Source organism: Vicugna pacos, chromosome 8 (genome assembly GCF_048564905.1).
Source record: "Vicugna pacos chromosome 8, VicPac4, whole genome shotgun sequence".
NCBI lineage: Eukaryota > Metazoa > Chordata > Mammalia > Artiodactyla > Camelidae > Vicugna > Vicugna pacos.
The window spans coordinates 17,619,815-17,642,259 of NC_132994.1; the positions used below are offsets into that span (position 1 = coordinate 17,619,815).

The window sequence follows — 22,445 nt, forward strand, 5'->3', positions numbered from 1 at the left end:
AAATTGGTGCATCCTTTATGGAAAACATTTTGGAGTTTCCTCAGAAAAAACATAGAGCTACGATGTGACCCAGCAATTCCACTTCTGGGTATTTATCAGAAGGAAATGAAAACACTAATTCAAAAAGAGATCTCCACTCCTATGTTTATTATAACATTGTTTACAGTGGTCAAGACATGGAAACAACCTAGAGTGTCCATCAGTTGATGAATGGGTAAGGAAGATGGGTGTGTGTGAATATTGTTCAGAAATAAAAAAAAAAAAGGAAATCCTGCTATAACACTGAACTCATAGATATGGAGAACAGATTGGTGGTTGCCAGAGGTGGGGGGTGGGCCAAATTGGTGATGGTGGTCAGAAGGTACAAACTTCTAGATAAAATAAAGAAATCCTGGGGATGTAATGTACAGCATGGTGACTATAGTTAGTAATATTGTATTGTGTATTTGAGAGTTGCTAAGAGAGTAGATCTTAAAAGTTCTCATTAAAAGAAAAAAAAATTATAACTGTGAGAACAGATATTAACTAGACTTACTATGATCATTCCTCAATATATACATGCATTGAATCTTGTACACATAAAACTAACATATGTCAATTATATCTCAATTAAAAGGAACTTGTAATGTTGGAAAATGTCATGTATTCATGAATGGAAAAAGACCTATAGGACTTTATCTCATAGTAATTTTAAACCGTAGGCAACAGACACTGATGTGTGGAGAGCATGCAGGTATGTCCTTAGAGTATGTCATAATTTGGCAGGTGTGCAGTGGTTCTTCATGTCTTCTGTAACCCTTCCTCCTTCAGTTAATTCTTAGAGCATGAAGATCACATTGTTGTACAGGATATGAGCTGGTTAATTTTCACTCAACCATGTATCATTATATAAGGATATATTTAAGTTAAAACACCATTTGGGAACAGGAAGGGGTAAAAATTATGCTAACTCAGCAGTGAACTAGGTGAGTGGCTTTTCCTGGTCAGCTGTGAAAGACATTAAGAGGAAATTTTTATCTTTCTATTGGAGAAAATGTCAAAGCAGTCATCTAAAACTCAAACACTAGGTCAAGAATTTTTCAGACTTTTCAAATTCAAAAAACCATGCTTCAGTAATGAGGTTTCAAGGGTTGACATAAATCATAAAGTCCTCAACTTACAGAAACCTGATGAATCAGCTGGCCCTGAAGGACGCTGCCCTTTCACAGCAGGAGCAGTGGATGACTACAGCAATGATTCTTGGATTGTGGGTAGTGAAAAGTGTGCCCCTCTTTTTAGGATAATTTGCTGCCCCCCACACCCTGTCAGTTGAGAATATCTAGAGTTACCAATTTTTTTCCACAATAAGGAAACGAAAGCCAGAAACATGAAGTGACTTACCTGCAGTTGGCAGAGCTAGAATTTAAATCCGAATCTTTAAAGTTCAGTCAGTATTTCAGCCCTATTCCAATTATTTGAGAGGCGGTATAAAAAGAAATTTATATGGGTTTGTGGCCAGTAGTCCATGTTCAGAGCATACCCAAAATTTTTAAATGAGCCAGCTGAGCAAGCTTCTGTGGACTCACACCGTGCCTCCCATCTTGACACTAGTCATCTTGGCACAGGGGGCGGACATTAATGAAAGGAGCCACAGTGTCTGGTCTGCTTGTCCCGAATGTAACCTTATGAGCTTGCTACAGAAACAGATTTGTAAATTTAAGTTGATTGATAGCTGAAGGAATTTACTTTAGGCTGAAAGAGATTATTCTACTTCTGAATAAGACTTTTGAGTTAACAGTAATACATTAGCAGGTCAGCTCAGCTTTCATTGAGTTAAAAAAAACATGACCCAAGTAATATTAACATCTGATCCCTTTAGCTTAGTTGAAAGAGACCACAGATTTGGAATCTAAATAATGCATTGTTTCCTGACCTTGTAGATCAACTTTAGATGATATTTAAAGATCTAGTCATGAAAAAGGACACTGTTCCACAGTCTATGAGATGCTTCCCAAATAGCAATAATTTAACTTTTGATGATCAAGATCTGTCTATGCAGAAGCCATGGGACTGCACCATTAAAATATGATTCCTTTTAGGACAGGGATTGCTAACCCTGAGTTTGCATCATATCAGATCCTTCACAATTTTCTGTAGTCTTATGGTAAAATCAGACAAACAGCTGAATTATTGAAGCTCATTTTAAAGCAGAAGTTGCCAAGCGTCACTGTTTTGGAGTAATGGTTTTCAGGCTTTCGTGTGCGTAAGAATCAGCTGAGGTGTGTAGATTTTTGCACTCCCCCCGAAGATTCTAAGTCTGACTGCTTGGAACTTGGGTGTGGTGGTCAGCAGGAATCTGCACTTAACAAGCACTTTACCTCATATGGACAGGTGATCCAGGGACCACACTTCGAGAAACACTGTTCTAGAAAATAAAAAGGAGTAAGAAGGAGGTACAAAAAAACTGAGGGAAAAATGAAGCCATCAAAGAAAAAGAAAAGTCTTTGTGGAGAAGCTGGATAGCATTAGGCAGTTGATCTTACATTGGTTCCAAAACTGGACTAAGGTATTCCACTACTAATAGTGAGCAATGATTTTTATCTCATAAACAAAATAGTCTGAATTTGTATTTTAAGGTTTTCTTTATTAAACATTTAATGCCTACTACTACTCTGCTACTTTTAAAGTGATAGGTTGCTAAGAAATACTAATTAAAAAAATCAAAAATAGCTGATCAAAGTTAGACAACTTTTTTTAGTTCTTCTGAACTCAGGGTTGTACTTTTGTAATGTGTCAGTAAAATTTGTATATATTTTATATTCCTAAGGTTGTTTCTTACCATATGGTAGAATTAAATTTATTCATTTTTACACAATAAAAAAGAGCATGGTGTTCCACAGAGGGCACCGTGACTTCCAGGTGCTCCCCTACAGGAGCCAATTTGAGACTAGAGAAACTATTCTTCACCTGAGGTTATCAAATTCTTTACCAGTGCATAGCCATTGCCTTGTTCATCCATTCAAAAAATAATTTTTTAATGCTTGATTTGTGGAGCCACTGACCTGATGACAAAGATGACCCTGGCTCTTACCTACAGTGAGTTTTGGCCCAGTGGGAGATAAAGGTGGGTAAGTAGATAGGAGTTACAGTACAAAGTAGAAGTGCTGTGTTGGGTGAGGTGTACGGTGCCAAGGAACTGACAGACTGAGCAGTTAACCTCTGTTTTGGGAGGTCAAACAGTTTCTCAGAGGAAGTGGCCTCTAACATGAACTATCAAGGCTTAGAAGGAATTGTGCATATTTTTGGTTTCTATTTCACTTGTTATGATCACATGTGATTGCTTTGTTGTGTTGTCTTTGAAGAAAATCTCTGAATTTTTTTAAGCCTTTTTGTTTTGTCTTCTTCTAGTCTTTATTGATATATTTGCAGGTTTGAGTCTGAATATTTTTCAGAGCTGTTTTATAATGGTAGTGTCTATTTAGACCTTGAGAACGCATTATTCAGAAGATCTTTGCATTAGCCATGGATTGGCCAGTTTCTCCTTAGAGCCTGTTCTCAATCAGACATTTATATAATCAGTACTTAACCAGAAATTACTGACTTTCTGCATGATGAAGCAGAACACTCATTGCCCTGCAGGATGGTTGCTTTTAATGATTGCTAAATCATTCTTTTTCTGTCTTAGTTAAGGGAACTTTTTTTTTTTAAATATAACAACCTATAAAGCTTTTTAACACATTAAGTATCACAAGCTTTTTTTGAACCATTTACCTGAGCGTGATATAATCATTTAATCAAGTTGGTTAAAAATAAATAGCTTTTTCAGCATTAATGTGGCCTGTCTTAGATGTGTTTGTTTTTCCTTTCCCTTTAAAGTCATCTAGTGTGCTGGTTTTCAGACTTCTAGTTTTGATACAGTTCGTCCTCTGTGTGTGCAGGTTCCACATCAATGGTCAGTTCTTTATTTTCATTTGCATTAACCTGTTACCAGTGTCTAACATTACTGCTTCCTTCATGACTTCCAGGGCCAAGAATCTCTTGGTTTTCTTCCTACTTCAGTGCATGCTCCTCCCCTCAGTCTTCTCTGGTGGTTTCTCTTCTCCCTAACATCCTAACGTTTCGGTGTCCCAGGGCTTAACCGAAAACCCATACTTTTCTCCTGAGTGCCAGTCTTCTGTGTTCACCTGCCTATTTACACCTCCACTTGGATATCTGATGCACATCTCATAGTAAACATGTTCAAAACTGAATGCCTGATCTTCCTCTTGAAACCTACAGTCTCCCTGCAGGTTCTCTATCCTTCTGATTGTTCAAAGCCAAAAATTTGGGTTCTGCTTTCAGAACCTATCAAGAATCAAACCTCTTGCCACCTTCCCTCCCTGGTAGTAGCACCATTGTCCAAGTCACTGTCACCTCTCCCCTGGATTATTGCTGTAGCCTCCTACCTGCTTTCCTTGCTTCCACACATCCTCCCCTACAGGTTTTTTCTCAAAATAGCAGTCAGAATAATCCTTTTAAAATATGTCAGATAATGTCAATCCTTTGCTCAAAACTCCCGTTTTCACTCAGAGTAAAACCGGAGTCTGTACAATGACCCTGCATGACGAGCCCTCCATTCCTCTCTCTGATTTCATCTACTGCTCGGCCTCCCTTCCACTCCAGCCACCTCAGCCTCCTTGTTTTCTTGAACAGGCCAGATGCACACTCACTGTAGGGCCTCTGCCTTCATTGTTCCCTCTGCCAGGAAAAGCTCTTCTAGATTCTTGTATGGCTGTCTTACCTCCTTCACATGTTTGATCAAATGTCATCTTCTCAGTGAGGCCTAAAATAACCATTTTAAAGTTGAAGCCTATCTGTCCGTTCTCCAACCCTTCCCCCTTACTCCACTCAGTATTTTTCCATTGTATCAATTTTTAACATATACATAGTAATATGAGCTAGACAGTATTTCTTGTCTCTGCGCCAGCCCCACCCCACCTGTTAGAATGTAAGTTTCATGAGGACAGGGCTTTTTGGTTCACTGAGGTGTATCCTAAATGCCTGGTACTTATTCAGTAAATGTTCACTGAATCAGTGAATGGTTTCATGACTGACTAATGGTTGAAACCCATTTTGAAAACCCTGTTTGAAAAATGCTGGTCTAGTGGCCAGACTCAATCCTTAATTTTCTATTTGGGCTGCTATATATAACAAACTTTGGGTGATAAATTAAATTTTTCATTGTTTAGTGGTTTTCAGTTAATTTTGGTCAGTTAAGTTTGGTTTGTCCAAAGTGCATGTTGGAGTCACTCTGATAATCTAAATGAAAACATTTAAGTACTTTTCTGCTATTACCGCTTGTGTTATATAGCTTTGAAAGCCAGTCATCCACTCTTAGCAATCTGTACTTTCAGACTTTTTTCCAGGCACAAACATATTAAATCATACTATATATGATATTTCACAACTTGCATTCTTTTGTTTTTTGAATTTGTCTGTTTGATTGGTTTTGTCATGGTAGTTACTTGTTTTGTACCTAATATTCTACCATGGATACTGGGTCTCGAGATGCAGTATAACATGGTTGGGAAGTGCATGGATGCCAAGACAGACTAGGTTCAAATCACAGCCATGCCAATTACCAGACCCTGGATAAGTTTTGTAAGTTTTGTGCCTCTGTTTTTCTTATCTCTTTATGCGGGAATAATAGTAGAACCTGTATCATACAGTGTTGTGGGGGTCAAATGACACTTGGTATATATACGTGTGCATATAAATGTTAGCTGTCACCCCCTGTATTACGTCATTGTTTATCACCATTATGTAATATCCTTTGAGTATAACTCTTAAATTAGTCCTTTGTTTGATACATGGTTAGGTTGTTTCTAATTCTGCATTTTTACAAACAGTAATCACTGAGGTTATGTGTTTGCACATTAGTATAATTATTTTCACAAAATAAATACATAGACTTTCTGAGTCTAAGATACAAACACTGTTGTACCAAAGTACAGCTGCACCAACAGTTTGTCGGTATTTGCTTCCCTGCACTCTTGCTGGTTCTGGATGTTATCAGACTTAAATATCTCTCTTTGTCTTCTAGTATTTCATGATTGGTGGGCTAGTTCTTCCCCCACACCCACACCATACTCATATTTTTATTCTTTCTGAAATATACTGAGGTAGCGATCTACTTTTTTCAAACTAGTTATTTCCAGTACTCCCCATCTCTTCCCTACTGATTTGAAATGCTACCATTGTGTCATGTGCCAAATTCTCACATAGACCTTGATCTCTTTCTAGACTCTTTCTCCCTTCTGTTGGCCCATCTATTCCTATACAAGTATCATCTGATTTTAATCACTATAGCTTATACCTTTTAACATATTAATAGCCCCATTACACACACTCAAGTATACACACATTATTCCTCTTTTTTAGGAGCAGTTACTTTTCCAGATAAATTTTAGAATAACTTGACTGGGCTTTTAAAATATACCCATATACCCACTGGAATTTTGTTTCAAAAAGTGTTTAAAAATATTGGTTAATTTGGAATGAACTTACATTTTTATGACATTGAGCATTAAAACTTGAAATGTCTATTTATTCAGGGCTTTCATTTTTTGGTGTCTTACACATATGTTCTGTAGTTTTTGTTGCCATTTTGAACATGTTCTTTTTTCAGTTCAGTATAAAATACTGGTTACAGGTAAATGTAAGGTATTAATGTGTGTGGACATACTGTTCACACACACTGTTACACTCTTTAATACTTCCGTAGTTCTCTTAAGACTTTCTAACCTTACAGTCATATCATATTCAAAAAATATATCTCTTCCTTTCTAATGTTGGTGCCACAACTTCTTTTTTCTTAATTTGTTGTAAAATGCTTTCTAGGTGCTGTTGAATAATAGTGATGGTAGCAGAAATCTTTGTTGGCTCTTTGTGTGTATGTAAAATCTAATTGAAAGTTTTTCATTAATAACTTTATTGAGTTGATCACATTATTAGCTCTAATCAGCCTTATTTCGACTCTTGTTTTATATTAAATCTGAGAGTACTTGAGAAAGTGTAAGATTGTTTGTTACTCTGGAAAAATAAGAACATAGTGTTTGGCTAAGAATACGAAGAGTGATAACTGTCAGAGTCCCTGGAAGTTTAAACCCGGGATGACAGATCTGTCCCTTCCAATCAACTGCCACATTGAGAGTTATGCTTAATAACATTTGCTTTCAAAATTTTATGACGTAGTGCCACTTTTTCTTCCATCCTGAAAATGAATAATAGACCTCCTCAGCCTCTGTCCTTCCAGCAAGCCTGTGCTATGAGTCCTTGGACCCTGGAAGTGCTGAACTTGTCTGTTTGAGTAGGGCTAAAGGTCAGGTATGACACATTGTTCAAGAGTATCTGACTTTGAGTTAACTCTCTTAATAGTTTGACTCCATCTGGGCGATAGAAGGCCAGAAGTTTTATGTAACCTCAGAAGTAATCAAGAATTAAGTGTATTGGCTTAGGTTTCTTTGACCTATTAAATGCCTTTCAGTCACACAGATTATACTTTGAATGATTATTTCATTGTTGTAGAAAGAGGAAGAGAAAATATTTTTCCTTAAAACTGTGGAGAAAATTTACTTTTTGTCCACTTCTACCAGTTTCCATATGTATTGACTGTATGACTGTTTTCTTCATTTGTTTTGGGGTTGGTTTTGGTTTTTGGTTTGTCTGGGTTTTACTTTTAGTTGAAGTAACCAGCTTAATTTCTAGGTAATCACAATCTACTTAGCTTTATAATTTTTTTTTCTAACTCAGTAGTAGTAGTATTTTCCCCAAGTTTTTTTTATTATGAAACATGTCAAAGATAGTTGTCTTACAGAATGGCCCAGATTCTGGATTTGTCTGTCTGTTTCTTCATGATAAATATAAGATCTTTTTATCATCATACTTTTATCTGTTACTGAATATGATCTTAGGGGAAGAGATCCTGTAAGTAATGTCTCTGAGAATAGGATCTTAGTTTTAGAGTATCTGTGTTCCTTCTTTGTTTCTAACAAAGATTTCCTCTGTGGCCTTGAATGAGTTACATAGTCATTCTACCTGTGCTGTAAAACAAGGAGAATTGCCTGCTTGTTTAAAGTTCGGTGGATTTACTGACTGATGCTCATAAAGCCCATAAGTGATGTAAAGCATAGCTAAAGTGGCAATAATAAAAAATCATTATGATATTTTTTGGTCATTTAAAACAGGCTTTCATGTAGCATGAGTGTTATATCGTCAGCAGACATTTCTTGGCTCTTATTTATATAGTGTAGATCTGAAGAAAAGGGAAACTAACCTTAAATGCCTAAAGTGTGATAAGCTCTGTGCTGGATTGTCCACATGCATCTTCTCATTGAATTCTTAAGCCTCTATCTAATTTGTGAAATGTATGAGTTCCTATTTCTATTTTATAGACAAGGAAGCCAAGGATGAAAGATGTTTAGTCACGTGTTCTATATTATAAACATAGTAAGTGCCAGAGCCAGGCGATGAACCCAGATCTTTGTAAATTTTCCAAGTTGAGCTTTATCATGAGAACTTCTCCGAATGCTCATGATTATCACATACATTGAGGAAAATCTCTCCCAAAAAAGTTGTTAGCTACTAATGAAGGATTTGCACCATCTTCTTCTGGCCAGAAACATTTACTGTGTAGACAGTGTTAAGTATATTAATTTTCCAGTTATATTACATCTCCTGTCACTGATTCTGTTCTAGGATGTTGGCAAAGGATGAACTGATATCCATACTTCAGAAATGTTTCAAGGTTTTTAAGTCCTCTTCTGAAAAGCAGCTTGGCAGCTCAGCAAAGAAAATAGAAGAGTTCCTGGCCCAGTTTCAGAGCCTTGATGGTGAGAATATAATATCTTGCCAGTTCTACTGGCTATGACAGTCACTTAACTAAAATAACATGGAAACCCCACGTTCTGATGTGCTGAGAGATGGGGAGATAGCATAGTTCGTGATCAGTCAGTATACCAAGCCTCAGAATATCACATCTTGACAACCACAACTAGGCCAAATGGTTCTCTTCCAGATTTGTTTTAAAAAATGAAAACCAGCAAATGAGCAGGAAAAAGAAATTTCTTTCTCTGGATGGATTGTTTGGAGGACTTACCTTTAAAAAAAAAAGCAACAAAAAGAAATCAAAAGGATTGGAGGGAGTAACAGGGCATCATAATTAAGGGCTCCTTTTAGATGCTTTTTCTTTAGCATTTCATCAAGTTCTTCATAGATTTCAAAAACACAGCATAAATCATATGAAAGCCTGAAAATTAATAGCTATGAACTGCTTTCAGAGCAGCGAGGCTTATTGGTGTGCTGATTACCAAGATATGCATGAGGCTTGCTTTCATCAGATTTACAAAGCTGACTCTTTCAGTGCTAAATGAACTGCGGCCCCTGGCACTTCAGTATTGGAGGGCACGGTTCATTTTGCGTGGCCTCCGCGGGATCGTCGTTTGTCGGGTGCTGGGGTGCCCACTTGTGCACAGGTAGCCTGTTCTGCGCTCAGAAACTCCAGGACATCATTGTTCTGAGGTGGGGCTCCCTGGGTGATACTGATCTTTAACTTTTCCTGGGCTCTTCTCTTGCTCTGTTTCTAGCACCAAAGTACTCTTTTGGTAGAACAAACAAAATGACCGTGCACTTTTTATTTTCCCCTATTGAAGGCAATTTTTAACACAGTTTGGGGAAAAGAGGCAGCTTGGTGTATAAGTACCAAGATTGAATGTGGCATGGTGAAAAGATTTCACGTGGGATGTCCTTCTCAATCCTTTCTGTGTTTGGCAAGTGTTCCTTTGTCTTAAAATTCTTTTGGATTTAGGAAACTGCTTTTGCTGAAATCCCTCCATAGCTGCAGTGCTAGGTATCTGATGAGTGCGTAGCCAGTGGAAAAGGAAAGAGCCAATTTGCTTGACTGGAATGGCTGGAGCCTGAGGAGGAGCCGCCACACAGGACAAGTTGGGCAGTGCTCTACGCTGCATTTGCATGACAGTGTGGCTGAACCATTTTCAAATCATAAAAATTGTATAGGGCTGGAAATTGGTCTCGTGGAGATTCCTGAGTCCAGCTGCAGCAGACACTAAAGCCCAGGAAGAGGAAGCAAGTTGCTTGAGATCTCGCAGCTGGCCAGGGTGGCTCCCAGCCTACAGCCCACCTTTTTCTTAACCACCAGCTCGTTGTTTTTTTCCTCACCATTTCATAGTTTAAATGCCACCTAATGAATGGTCACTGGGACAGTCAGGGGCCACCCTTAAGTATCTAAATAGGGTAAAAGACTTAGAAGAATATAAGATAAATTAGGTAAATTTCAGTCTTTTACAGAATTGGACCTAGGGATTTTTGTAAAATGAAACTGCAGATATTATCATTTTAATTAAAGTTTCTGTAGCATAAGCTAGTGAATAAATTCTGTGATGTGCTAATGCTAAATAAAGGAATGTAGTTTTTAAAAATGGGAAGGTTGGAAATTAAGATGATTAGCAGTCTGAAGAACATAGCATTTTACAAGTTGAAGTGAAATCAGTGTCTTGAATAAATGTACTTCTCTATTTTCAAAAGTGACACATTGTTAACAACAAAGTGAAATTAACCTCACCCCTCGTATTGGACAAGTAGAAATACTTGATGATATGCGATCTCTGTTTCCTTGACAGTTATTATGTACTACAGTTTAGGTCTAAAATTACATTTGGAGGGTTAAGTAGGTCAGACTGTCATATCAGATTTATTTTTAAGTCTCTGCTACATGTTAATGAAATGGGACAAAGAATTTATTAGCTGTTTTAACGTTAAGTCATGTCTTTCTTGGGCCAAGAATTGTCCATAGCTAAAAAGAAATTTATTCTTTGAGAACAAGGCAGATTCTCCAGCTGCATCCTCCTGTCTTAGATTTGGCCAAATAAACCATTTGAGTGTGAAGTTCCCCAAACCTGCCCTGCACCAGGAAGAGCCTGTTAAAGCCTCATGTTCTCTGGAAACACAGATATACCTTTTACCAGATATGGTTTTCTGTCCCTTTGCTAAAGAACCATGATGCATTTTGTGTTTTAGATTATTTCAGAACTTTTGCACACTACCCTCGTCCATTAAATAGTGTTGTGTCAGGTACAGTGAATTGGAAGATCGAGGCCATGCTTGCCAGGGTGTAGGTTTGTGTTGTTTACAGCCGTAGCATAATCAAAGGAACATGATTTCAGTTTGTTTGTTTTTTAAAAGCTATTACAGCAGCACAAAGATTGGAAGCTTTTTCTGTTGGTTTAGGGGGGTTTGTTTATATTTTGTTTTGTTTTCATTGTGGTCACATTTTTTAAGTTCCATAGCTGGTTTTTTGAAGACCTCTCTGCAGCACAACTTATGTAATATTTATTGACCTTAAGCTTCTGGAAGAAATCGTTTATCTGATGGCACATTGATCCCTTGCCACATAAAAAAAAAAAAAAAGGATGAAACTTTCTTTCCCTTGGAGTAGTAGAATTGTTTGTTCTTGAGTGGATTTACCTTAGCTGCTGTATGTTGGTTTTATATTAAAAGCAGAAGCCAAAGAGGAAGAAGATACGCCTGGGTCACAGTCAAAGGGGCTTCAGAAGACAGACCTCTATCATCTTCAGAAGGTCAGATCGCTTTCTTTTCCTTCCAGCCACATGCCGTGATGCTCCCGTGTGCTCTAGATTAGCTCTGCCTGGATGTTTTTGTTTTCATTTTCAAACCACAAGTAGGAACAAAGCAGACTTTGTAACTCACTTATAAATTGAACATCCTGTTTATCCCATACTGCTATCCTCATTCTCCATGTAGGAAGTCTGGAATTTACTAGCCAACATAGGTGGAAACTTTCCTATAGCCCCAGAGAGAGAGACAATTAAATAGTAATAAAGGAAAATGGGAACATAGTTACAAAAAGGAACCTGGATTATTTATCTGATGTATTTGTTTTTCTGTTTAATCAAATTGAGAGATTCAAAGGAGCCTAACTCATTAGTTTTAGATGCTTTTCTTAATTTGAAAAAAATGCATATAGAGCAGAAATTGAGCCACAGTGTATCTAGTATAGTCTTTTTCAGATAGTTCTAACTTTAAGATCTTGGTTGTCAAAGTAAAGAACCTTCTTTGCACCATGATACCAAGTTATGATCAATGTAGAATAAAATATAATTTAAGCAAAACAAAGCAAATGGAGTCTGTTCTGTTAGTGTGGCCAAAGAGCAAGGTTTTTTTTTTCTTCTTTTTTTTCTTCTTCTTCTTCTTGTAAGTCCTTTTCTTAAATGAACTAATGAACACTCTCCCTGTGGATAATTTAGTGATGAAGCAAGCTGCCCTTTTCCTCTTTTCCTGAAAAGGAACTTGGTATTTTTTTAAGCAAAACACCTCGGAGAAGAGATTCTTTCCAGTCTTAAAAATAAAAAAGAAACACAGCCCATTTTGATCTGGTTCTGTCTCTGCACATCCTGTCCGAGGGCAGAGGCATCTGCTGCCTCTGCGTGAGCAGCAGAGCTCCCCTCAGAGGGGTTTGCTGTCTCAGTCACCAGAAAAGTTATGTTCTTCCATCCGTAGTCCTTACTGGAAATGAAGGAGTTAAGAAGAACAAGTAAGAAGCAGACCAAATTTGAAGTCCTCAGAGAACAAGTTGTGAACTTCATTGACGGTCTGGTGAGGTGAGTCTGTTGTTGCTCTTAAGAGCTAAAAGGCAGCCTATTTGCCCAAATAACCCTGGTGTGATAGCTGTCCTAGCCAGGCCAGGACACTTCTCCTAGATTAGGCTTCATGCTCCCCTGGTCCTTCCATCCAGCTTAGACTTGTAGTTTTGATTCCTTTCCCATCCTTATTGAGGTGGCTAATTAAATGACTTCGTTCATTCTTTCATTGCCATTTCAGGAACATGGGTTTAAATTTGATCTGGTGCATTATTAGGCTGGGGTGGGGATGGGAGTGGAAACAAAAAAGTGTTTTTCCCCTTTCTAGTAAGAAAGTGTTTGCATCCCACTTTATCCTTGCTCTGTCTCTGCTAGGAGTATGCTGGTCTGGGCCAAGCCTGGAAAACAGATACACCAGACCAGCCATAATGCTCTATTTTATCCAGAGTAAAGAGCTTCTAATTCTAAAGAATACCAGTGCAATTCATTATTATATCAGCCCTAAATTCATAGTAAATGTAGAAGTCCACCAGTCCTGCCTGTATTTTAAGATGATTCCTTTCTTAGGAAATCCACATCGTTCTGATTTTTGGATTTCCCAAGAGCCAGCTCTGTGTAGCTCTGTAAAATCACCCACCTAACCTGCAATTGGGACATGCTATATAGAAAAAAAATGAGAAGTGTGAAATATAAAATGATTTAATACTTAAAAAGTAGGAAAAAAACCTCTTATCATTGCTTATTCTGTTTCTAATGGCAGTTCAAAGTCAGCAGCAGGCTAGGCATTGAATGGAATTGAGTACTACAAAAATAGCAGACCAGTTATTGAAGACAGAGTGGTTTTCTGTTAGATTGCCTGTCCTTCTTGAAAGTGAACAATTCCATTTTGCAGGACAGTGTGGGGCCGAGGCATTGTTCCTAGTCATTCGGGAGAAATTACTAATGTCATGGATGAGATCCAAAGGATCAACCAAGTGTGACAAAAGGAAGGTTACAGGAAGAAAAATGTGTCACATGAAAGTGATGCAATGCAATGTTGAAGTGACCTACTGGCTAGAAATGACCTTGTAGAACTTGTAGAATTAACCTTGCCCTCCGGGGCTTTCATGTTCTTGTAGTTTCTATCCCCAAGTTCCTAGCTCTTCCCTTTTACCAAGTTATAACCATTGTAGTTGCCAAAAATAATTTTGCAATGTAACTTGGCATAATTTTTAGGTCAAATGTCATATTCCTTTCTAAGTTCCCACGGATCCCAAATTGTAAACTCTGAAACCAAACAACCATTCCCCTTTGAATGATCTTTAATCTACTATGTCTGACCTCTCAACTTTCTGAGCTGTTGAAATAAAACTAAGTGTGATTGAAACGTTTTGTGTTGTAAAAATCAAGAAATTTTCCAAGCCAGAATTTACTATCTTTACCAAGATAGAGCATCCCAGAAGGGGAGAGATTAGGGTTGTCGCCTATTAGAGCTAAGAGCAACCTGAGGGGTCATGTGGCAGCTAAAGCCCAAAGAGAGGCTGGAACTTGTGGAAAGTCTCCCAGTCCCAATCTGCTGACCTCTGTCAGAAGGCCTGCTCCATTTCTCCACACTGTCCCCAAGGACCACATCACAGATGTTTGTACAGAGCTTGGAGTTCTGGAGAAAAGATGTCCTTTAAAGATAAGTATAAGCAGTAGGCTCCAGGAAGCAGAGTTCCTGGTGTACCATGGGCAGCTCTTGTGAAATTACTGAGTTGAGAATAAGTTGCACTTTCTGAGTTACTATTTTCACCAAAATGCAAGCTTCAACTTTGTAGCCTCTGTGGATATTAAGTGGTCCTGCCAGTTTCCCCCAAACCCCCACGTCTTTTGCTTGTGGACGCTGATCTGAGTCCAAAATGAGCATCATGCAGTGCTCTAGTGCCAGCTTCACTGCTGATTCCTCACAGCAAGTGCACAGCAGAAGTTTATTTCTGCACCAGTCTCCAAGTTTGAAGTTGGACAAAAATTCTGATATATGATGATGTTTTGTCACTGTTGTTCAGCTAGCTTTGCCCAGTGGAAACAAAATGCAGGCAAATATTTTATTTTGACTCTGCTGGAAGTTCTCTGTGGATATCCAGGAAGGTCTTTTGTGTTGGGAATTACTGGAATCTCTAAACATTAAATAGAAAGACATTAAAAAGGGAGAGGAGGACAAATATGAGACAGTAGTTTTTCTGAAATGGACTCTAGCAGGGACTTCAGCATCTTTTTCTTTTTTTCTTTGTATATGTGTTTTTATTGAATTACAGACAGTTTACAGTGTCATGTCAATTTCTGGTGTACAGCACAATGCTTCAGTCACACATGAACATACATATATTCACTTTCATATTTTTCACCATAAGTTACTACAAGATACTGAATATAGTTCCCTGTGCTATACAGTAGAAACTTGTTGTTTATCTATTTTATGTATAGTAGCTAATATCTGCAAATCTCAAACTCCCAATTTATTCCTTCCCAGCCTCTTTCCCCACCCTGGTAACCATAAGTTTGTTTTCTATGTCTGTGAGCCCGTTTCTGTTTTGTAAGTAAGTTTCTTTTTTTTTTTTTTTAATTCCACATTTCAAGTGATATCATATGATATTTTTCTCTTTCTTTCTGGCTTACTTCACTTAGAATGACAATCTCCAGGTCCATCCATGTTGCTGCAAATGGCATTGTTTCATTCTTTTTTATGGCTGAGTAGTACTCCATTATATATGTATACCACAGCTTCTTTATCCAGTCATCTGTCAGTGGACATTTAGGTTGTTTCCATGTCTTGGCTATTGTAAATAGTTCAGCATGATCTTTTAATGACAATCATATATAGTGATTGGAGAGAAACACTCTGTAGTTGCTATAGGGATAGTTTATAGTCAGAAGTTACAAATGGGTAGCCAGCCATCCAGGTAGGCAGTTGGCATCACAGAAACCATTCCTGAGGCTACAGCTTAACTTAATCTTGAGTAAAATGTTAACAGTACTTGAGATATAGAATGCTGGTCCTCAGGGCCAAGTTAGAATCACACACTCTTTGTAAATGGGTTTTATTTCAATTGACTGGAGAAAGAGCAGCATCCAGAAGTGAAATGAGCAGGTAGCCAGGAGTTCTTGAGACGGGCAGGACGGAGATGGTGAGGAGTGATGTGCATGGTTAATAACTGCCTCACTTCCTCTCTTCCTCAAGGCCAGACCACATGGGTGGAGCAGATATGGTGGGATTTTCTAGGCAGTACTGTCCTCTCCAGGAGGGACGAAAGGCAGGACCCCAGGAAGAAGAGTAATCCCCTGGTGGCTGGGCTGAGGGGGCTGCTCTGTTCTGCCTGCACTGGTGGGAAAAGGAGCTGACACAAATCTGTCACGTGGCCAAAATACTTTAGGCCCCAAACTGACTAAGCCCCAGGAATCTTTCTGAAGGCGTATGAGTTAATGACTTGAACTGAATTAGTGACTTATTACTCTCTGGGTTATAGGTGCCAAAGCTTCTCCCTGCTAATTAGCTGCCCTCTGGGCCACCCAGGAAACTTGAACTGTCATGGCCGAGACCAGCTGATGGGCTCATTATATATTCAAAGTGAACTTTTTAATGCTTCATTAAAATTGATTTGTCACCTGTCTCATAAATAAGACAGGAGAATCCCAAGTTGCAGTGGGTTTTTTTTTTTTTTGTGATAACTGATATTTTAATAATAAACAATTTACTTACTTTTAATACTCTGAAGCTACGGTTTAGCCTTTTCTGCCTATAAAGTAAAAAAGTAATTCTAACATATAGAAAACTTTCCAGGTCTTAGTTCTGTGAGAGATAGCAATTAAAATATTTTCTGTGGTCCAAAAAGAATTTTCTAAATTCTTAGTTCCAGGTCTGAGGCCTGTGTTTAACATTGCCAAGAGTTAAATGTTTGCTATGGTAAGGGATACAGAAATCTCTTTTTTCTAAATAATTTTAAGAAAGCATTAATACTTTAAGAAATTCTCCCTTACAGATTTTGGGCAGAAATGTAATTTATATACATTTGTTCCTAAAGGTTTAAATCAGAACTAAAATTGTTTCTTGTACTCCAAAGCCGAAGAGTCTGGAAGTTTTAAACAGTATTACATAGAAGAGGTAGAATTCTGAGTGCAGCTGCACTGGATTTGATATTTGGGTTTTGTTTCACTTGTTTGGTTTGGGTTATTGTTGATTTACTTTTTTAAGTAAGTTACTCCATCTTCCACAGAGGATTGCTAGAAATCTCATATGGAAAATAAACCTGTGCTTATCTGAAAGCTGATACCTGACTCTGGCGGTTTCAGGGAATGCCTCCTGCCCCCAGAGACACAGCCGCTGCACGAGGTGGGGTACTTCAGCGCGGCCCACACCCTGCGCGAGCGCCTGAACGCCGCCCCGCGCGTCGCTCTCCACACCGCGCTCAACAACCCGTATTATTACCTCAAGGTAGGAAGCCGCCGTTTCTGACAGTTTAGTTCAGACTCCAGGCTTTATGTACCACAAAAACATTGTAAATTTGCAGTTCTAATGAACAGGGAATTGGAAGGGCAGGGTTGCATCTCTTTCAGATTATTTTTAAAAATTCTTTAGATTTTTAGAGGGCTTTTTCTAGGCCAGTGAACCAGTGCTGCCAACTTTTGAACATGTGTAATTGTCTTCTCCTTCACGTGATAAAACCAGATCATAGGCACTAAGACTTGAATTTATTGCTCCTACTCTTGAAAATAAAGGAAAGGTTTCCTACAGATGTAACCGCAGATAACAGGTCAAACCATGTGGCCAGATGAAATTACTTAAAAGGTCCAAATGATTGTTTCTGATGGAAAAAAGAAATACTTTGGAATTTCATCTTGGATTTTAAACCAAAGGTCTACTCTGAGAGTATCTGCAGAGCTGAGTGTAGAGGATGCCAGCAGTCAGCCAGGGATAAAACTCAACTCCAGACACACTTGCCAGTGCCAAGTTGTTCTTTTAACAGAGAGTTCAAGACAGTTCAGAATTTTAAAAACCAACTTTTTTATGACCAGGTAAAGTGATCACTTTAAACATGTCAGTAAGCAATATTTCAATTATATATACACACATAATTTGTTGATAATTTGCTAAGTTAATATTAAATTGTTAATAAGTTATCAGCTCAGTTAAGCACGTAGAAATCTTGCAACAGAGGATACTTAAGAAATGACTTCATAAAACCTATGAAGAGCGTTCCAGTGCACTAGTTTCCTGTCCAAAATGGCAAACGAACTAACGTGCTAAGCATTTCACGAGAGACTACTGAGTAGGAAGATGTAAATTAGTGATTTTCAATGATGGGGGCAGGGAGGCGCTTGAATAATTTCATATTTACGGCACCAAATATCAATTATTTTTATTATATAAGTGACAAATTTAAAACTTAAAAAAAATCTTTTTGGCCAATAGTAGGTCACAGAAGAGAACTGGTGTGATTTCACAGTCTTTGGGAGGATATATTACAATTCTCATGTGTATGTTTGAGATTCTGTTTCTTAGTAAGAACCATCGATTTCAAATAGGTTGAAGAAAACCTGAGGATTCTGTAGGGGTTAGGATCTGCAGTGCTGACAACACAGCCTTCTTTGAGAGAGAACTTACAGCCCTGGTGGGTGGTGGTGTGTTAGTATGTATCAGCACATTGTTGTAATTGCTAGAATTCAGGTAATTACAAATGTTGCAAGTGGCATTTTATTGAACATCTATAAAATTCCATAAACTTTTATGGAAACCAGAAATGCATTAGAGTCTCATCAATTAATAATGTATGATTAAAATGAAAAAAGAAATGAATAATTTATAATAAAAGTGAAAAATATGCTTATCTTCTTTCTGATCCTGAGACTAGTGACTAGGAGCAGGCAGATTCTGACGAAGACCTCATCCTAAGCAACTAGCTAACTACTGGAGAGTAAATGTAACTCACCAAATAAAGGAAACCAAAGATGCCATTCATTGGCTTACTAAATTTAGGTTAGGAGGTTAATTAATGTCTCGTTTTTGGTTCCTCATCATTACCGAAAGATAGTTATCTTAGTTTACTATTACTTTTAGAATGAAGCACTGAGAAGTGAAGAAGGCTGCATTCCAAATGTGGCCCCAGACATCTGCATAGCATACAAACTGCACCTAGAGTGTAGCAGGCTGATCAACCTTGTGGACTGGTCGGAGGTAGGTCGGGGGGCGGGAAAGAGCAAGCTGTATCTGGGTCCAGCCATCCATGGCAGCTTTTCCTAGGATGTTTTTATACTTTTGGTACTTTGCAACTCATCCTTAATTTTTTTAATGCCTTGTCTTTGGTTTGGAAAGCATTATAAATCACCTTATAAGTTTCTCCAGAAAAGCAGCCAACTGCTGCAACAGTCCTACTCCCCAACTCCTGCACTCTGATCTCACCCACACGCCTCAGTCAAGCCAATTCTGCATCCACACCAGGTCAAAATAAGTACATTTTAGTATGTCTAACAAAAGCTAAATTTTAGGTCAGTTCTTTTATTCCACAAAATAAAATTTTAAAGTATATTATTAACAAGCATTTCCCTTATTGCATAAAAGAAAACAGAATACTAGAATAACTACACAACAGAGGTAGCAATCAGGAAGAACAAGGAATACTTGGCAAGGCAGACAGATGTTATTTTTCTTTAAGATAAATGATTATTCTTTCCCTCTTAAGAATATTAAAACTTAACTCTGTTAAAGACCCTGTTTGACAGATGTCTTACCACCATTTGAAAATATGCATAATTGGCTGCTTGCAAGAAAAACAGGCATTTTCCTAGGGTGATGGAAGTTGGGAGGAAAGGATATAGGGCATCCTTTGCTTTTTAACTTCAAATAGTTTTGTTGGTTTTTCTCTGCACATTTCTTAGTTCTCTGAAATAGAAGATTGTTCAGGTACCATTCCATTATCTTCTTACTTGATTTAAAGTGATCATCAGTATAGTTTCTTGAATCTGAAGTTTGGTGTAATAAAAAAAAGTGTGCCACTAGCAGCAGCGCAGTGTTTGACCTGGCTTAAATACAGAGCCATCAAGTGCAATAAAAGATGTTTAGCGATGGCAGAGATTTTTATTTTCTTCTGTCCTGTCTTTCAAAAGGCTTTTGCAACAGTTGTGACAGCTGCTGAAAAAATGGATGCAAATTCTGTAACCTCAGAAGAAAGGAATGAAATTATCCAGTATCCTTTTAAAATCAGTTCTTCAGTGTCCAGGTAGATACAGAGAATAGTCTATAGTTTCTCCAGATCTGCATTAGAGATTTAACCATAGCATCCCAGAGTAACTCATTTCTAAATACTTACTCCGAATTAAAAGTGAGACCAAAGCTAAAACACTTGGTCTGAAACTTCTATCAAAGTCATAATCCAAAATTCAACAAAAATGTCGCCAAACTGCCATTATTGAATTCTGTTTTTCTAAGGTTATTAACGTACTTTCAGAAGTTGGCGGAGAAGCAGTTTTCATACTATTTAAAAGATGAGAACTAGGCAAGTGTTAAGCACTTTTCCATTTGTATCTTACTGACAGTAGAGTCTAATTACATTTCACATTTTCCAGTAAGGGTTATAGTTTAATTTAGTAGTGTATATTTGAACTGTAAACTTCAGTTTACCAACTAATGTTTTAAAATTGAGATTTTAACTTTTTTGTCAAAAATACAACATGTTGAATTTCCTTAGCTACAGCCTCCAGTGCTCGGTTTATTAGAGCTGTTTCTGAACTAGAACTTTTAGGATTTATAAAACCTACCAAACAAAAGACTGACCACGTGGCAAGGCTAACATGGGGAGGCTGCTAGAAAGCAAATGAGTGAAGCCAGAAGGATAACAGCTTAAGAGAAAAAGGAGGCCAGGGGCACTTACACATCACTGAGGAAGAGGAATGTGCAATCCCTATGTGATGTTTAAATAGAAAAGTCAACTGCTTACCCCACAGAGGACTCTATCAAAACACCTTGGGAGTACTTTAGACTCCAGCAAATAACACGGTGCCATTGTAACGTTCTGTCAGAGTGTCACTGTTATTTTCAAAGCCATTAAGGAATTATAAACAAATTGTTCTTAAACAGGTATGATGTATAAGTGTAACAATTCCTTTGTCTAGGAGTATCAGTAATCTGCAGTTTATTTAACTGTACTTGTTCCTGCTCCCCCATTTCTTGCACTGGCGTTCCTCACTTTAGTAAACGAGGTGATAAGATGAATATTCTGCCGGCTTATTTCTCCTGGTGACTGCATAGGTTCTAAAACCGCCTCTGCTGCCCCATTTCCTGGCCTTACAACTTTAAAAGCCCTGAGTTGTTTGGCTTTATGCTTAAAGGCAGTGAAGATTCTACCTCAGGATGACCCGTCATGGAGTCTGAGAGCCTCTAAGGCCTTCTCAGATCACATCAACCGTATCAAAACCCAGATGAATAAAGTAAGGCTCAGGTGGAATGACATCTGAATCTCTTCCATGACAGCAACTATTCAATACGATGAAACAAACCTCAAGTTCATTATTTAATGTTCTATTTCCAAGAGAATTCTGGGATGTGTCTTCAGATATACTCAATCACATATCAAAATTACCATGCAAATATGACCAGGAGGGGAAAAAAAGTCCAAATTCAGTAAAGACCATTTTGGTCGCAAATCTTAGAACTATGTACTGGCGCGTGTGTGTGTGTGTGTGTGCGCACTCTCTGAGGACAAATTTAATGTATAATTGTTTTAAAATTTAATATATAATTTAAACCTCATTAATTCTGGAGTGTAAAGGAGATATGAGTACAGAGGGCATCTAAGCAGGCTCTTCCCCGCCTCCCACTCCAAAAACTGAAAGTGCTTGATGAAATACATCCCAAAAACTACTTGTCAGAATGTTGCCAGGGTTAGAAAGAAAGGTAAATCCCAAGGTACGAGAAAGAATCAACTGCAAGCCAGAGCAGAAAGTGTCTAGCCCTACAAAGCTTTGAGAGAGACAATTACCAGAGCAGCATGTTAGGATTGACTAAATGCCTTATCATCCTCATCTAAAAGATGCCAGGATTCCTTATTCAGCAGAATTTAAACACACGTACATGTGCACAAAAGGCTGTCAACTTGGAAATGAAGGAATTTATATGTAAACACAAATACCACCACCATGAGGAAGAAACTGGACAAATATAAGAGGCTTTTGACACTTCGTGTCCAAAAAAACCCAAAAAACTTTAACATGTGTTAAAGACACAGCCTCTGTGGGGTCCCTCAGTGAGGACACGGAGCCGAGCTCTGCTAAATGGACATGATCAGAGCTAAGAAGGTTCCTATTACTGAAGTCTTCCATGATTTATCTTCACAGCAACTATTTTTCCCTCAGTATTCTCTGTAGTCATTCCCCTCCAATCAGATGCGCCCTCAATCATGTTTCATTTTTGACTAAGTTAGTACAATCTAGGGAGAGAATGTGTGGATGATTAAGGACTTCCCATGTGTTGTCTGAGCGAGGCCGTCCGCAGTGGGGTTTCCCAGCACTCCACGTCTTACTAACTGGAAGACACCGTCAGTGTCTACAATGAGATTTCCTCCTGCTGTCAGCGTGGTGCAGGTGAGTACCAGGTATAATCGTGTTTAGAAACCATTTCTTTCAACAACAGACTCATACAGCAAAATGCTTACACTGTAAGGTAGAGGAACTGGCCTCACAGACCAGCAGGTAGTCCTGCTTCCTTTTTTTTTTCCCTTTTGCTAGGCCCTTAGTTGAAGTCAGCCTACCTAAATGCATGTCATGCATGCACTGAATCACTTTGATCTTCCTTACTTCTTAAAG

At 38.2% G+C, this 22,445-nt stretch overlaps 1 protein-coding gene across 4 annotated transcripts in view; it reads left to right on the plus strand.

Moving 5' to 3' along the window:
* The window catches only part of ORC3 (origin recognition complex subunit 3), a 60,030-nt gene extending 39,174 nt beyond the window's left edge, over positions 1 to 20,856 (plus strand). For 2 of the 4 annotated variants that reach the window (XM_072965588.1, XM_072965590.1), the window contains exons 14-20: positions 8,716 to 8,849; positions 11,533 to 11,612; positions 12,553 to 12,653; positions 16,941 to 17,082; positions 18,706 to 18,822; positions 19,752 to 19,831; positions 20,346 to 20,856. In XM_072965588.1, coding sequence (XP_072821689.1) covers positions 8,716 to 8,849; positions 11,533 to 11,612; positions 12,553 to 12,653; positions 16,941 to 17,082; positions 18,706 to 18,822; positions 19,752 to 19,831; positions 20,346 to 20,451 — 760 coding nt within the window. In that variant the 3' untranslated portion in view covers positions 20,452 to 20,856. Of the gene's footprint in view, positions 1 to 8,715; positions 8,850 to 11,532; positions 11,613 to 12,552; positions 12,654 to 16,940; positions 17,083 to 18,705; positions 18,823 to 19,751; positions 19,832 to 20,338 lie in introns of all 4 variants that reach the window. The other 2 variants (XM_072965591.1, XM_072965589.1) reach the window with 2 other exon arrangements.
* Positions 20,857 to 22,445: the final 1,589 nt, after the last annotated feature.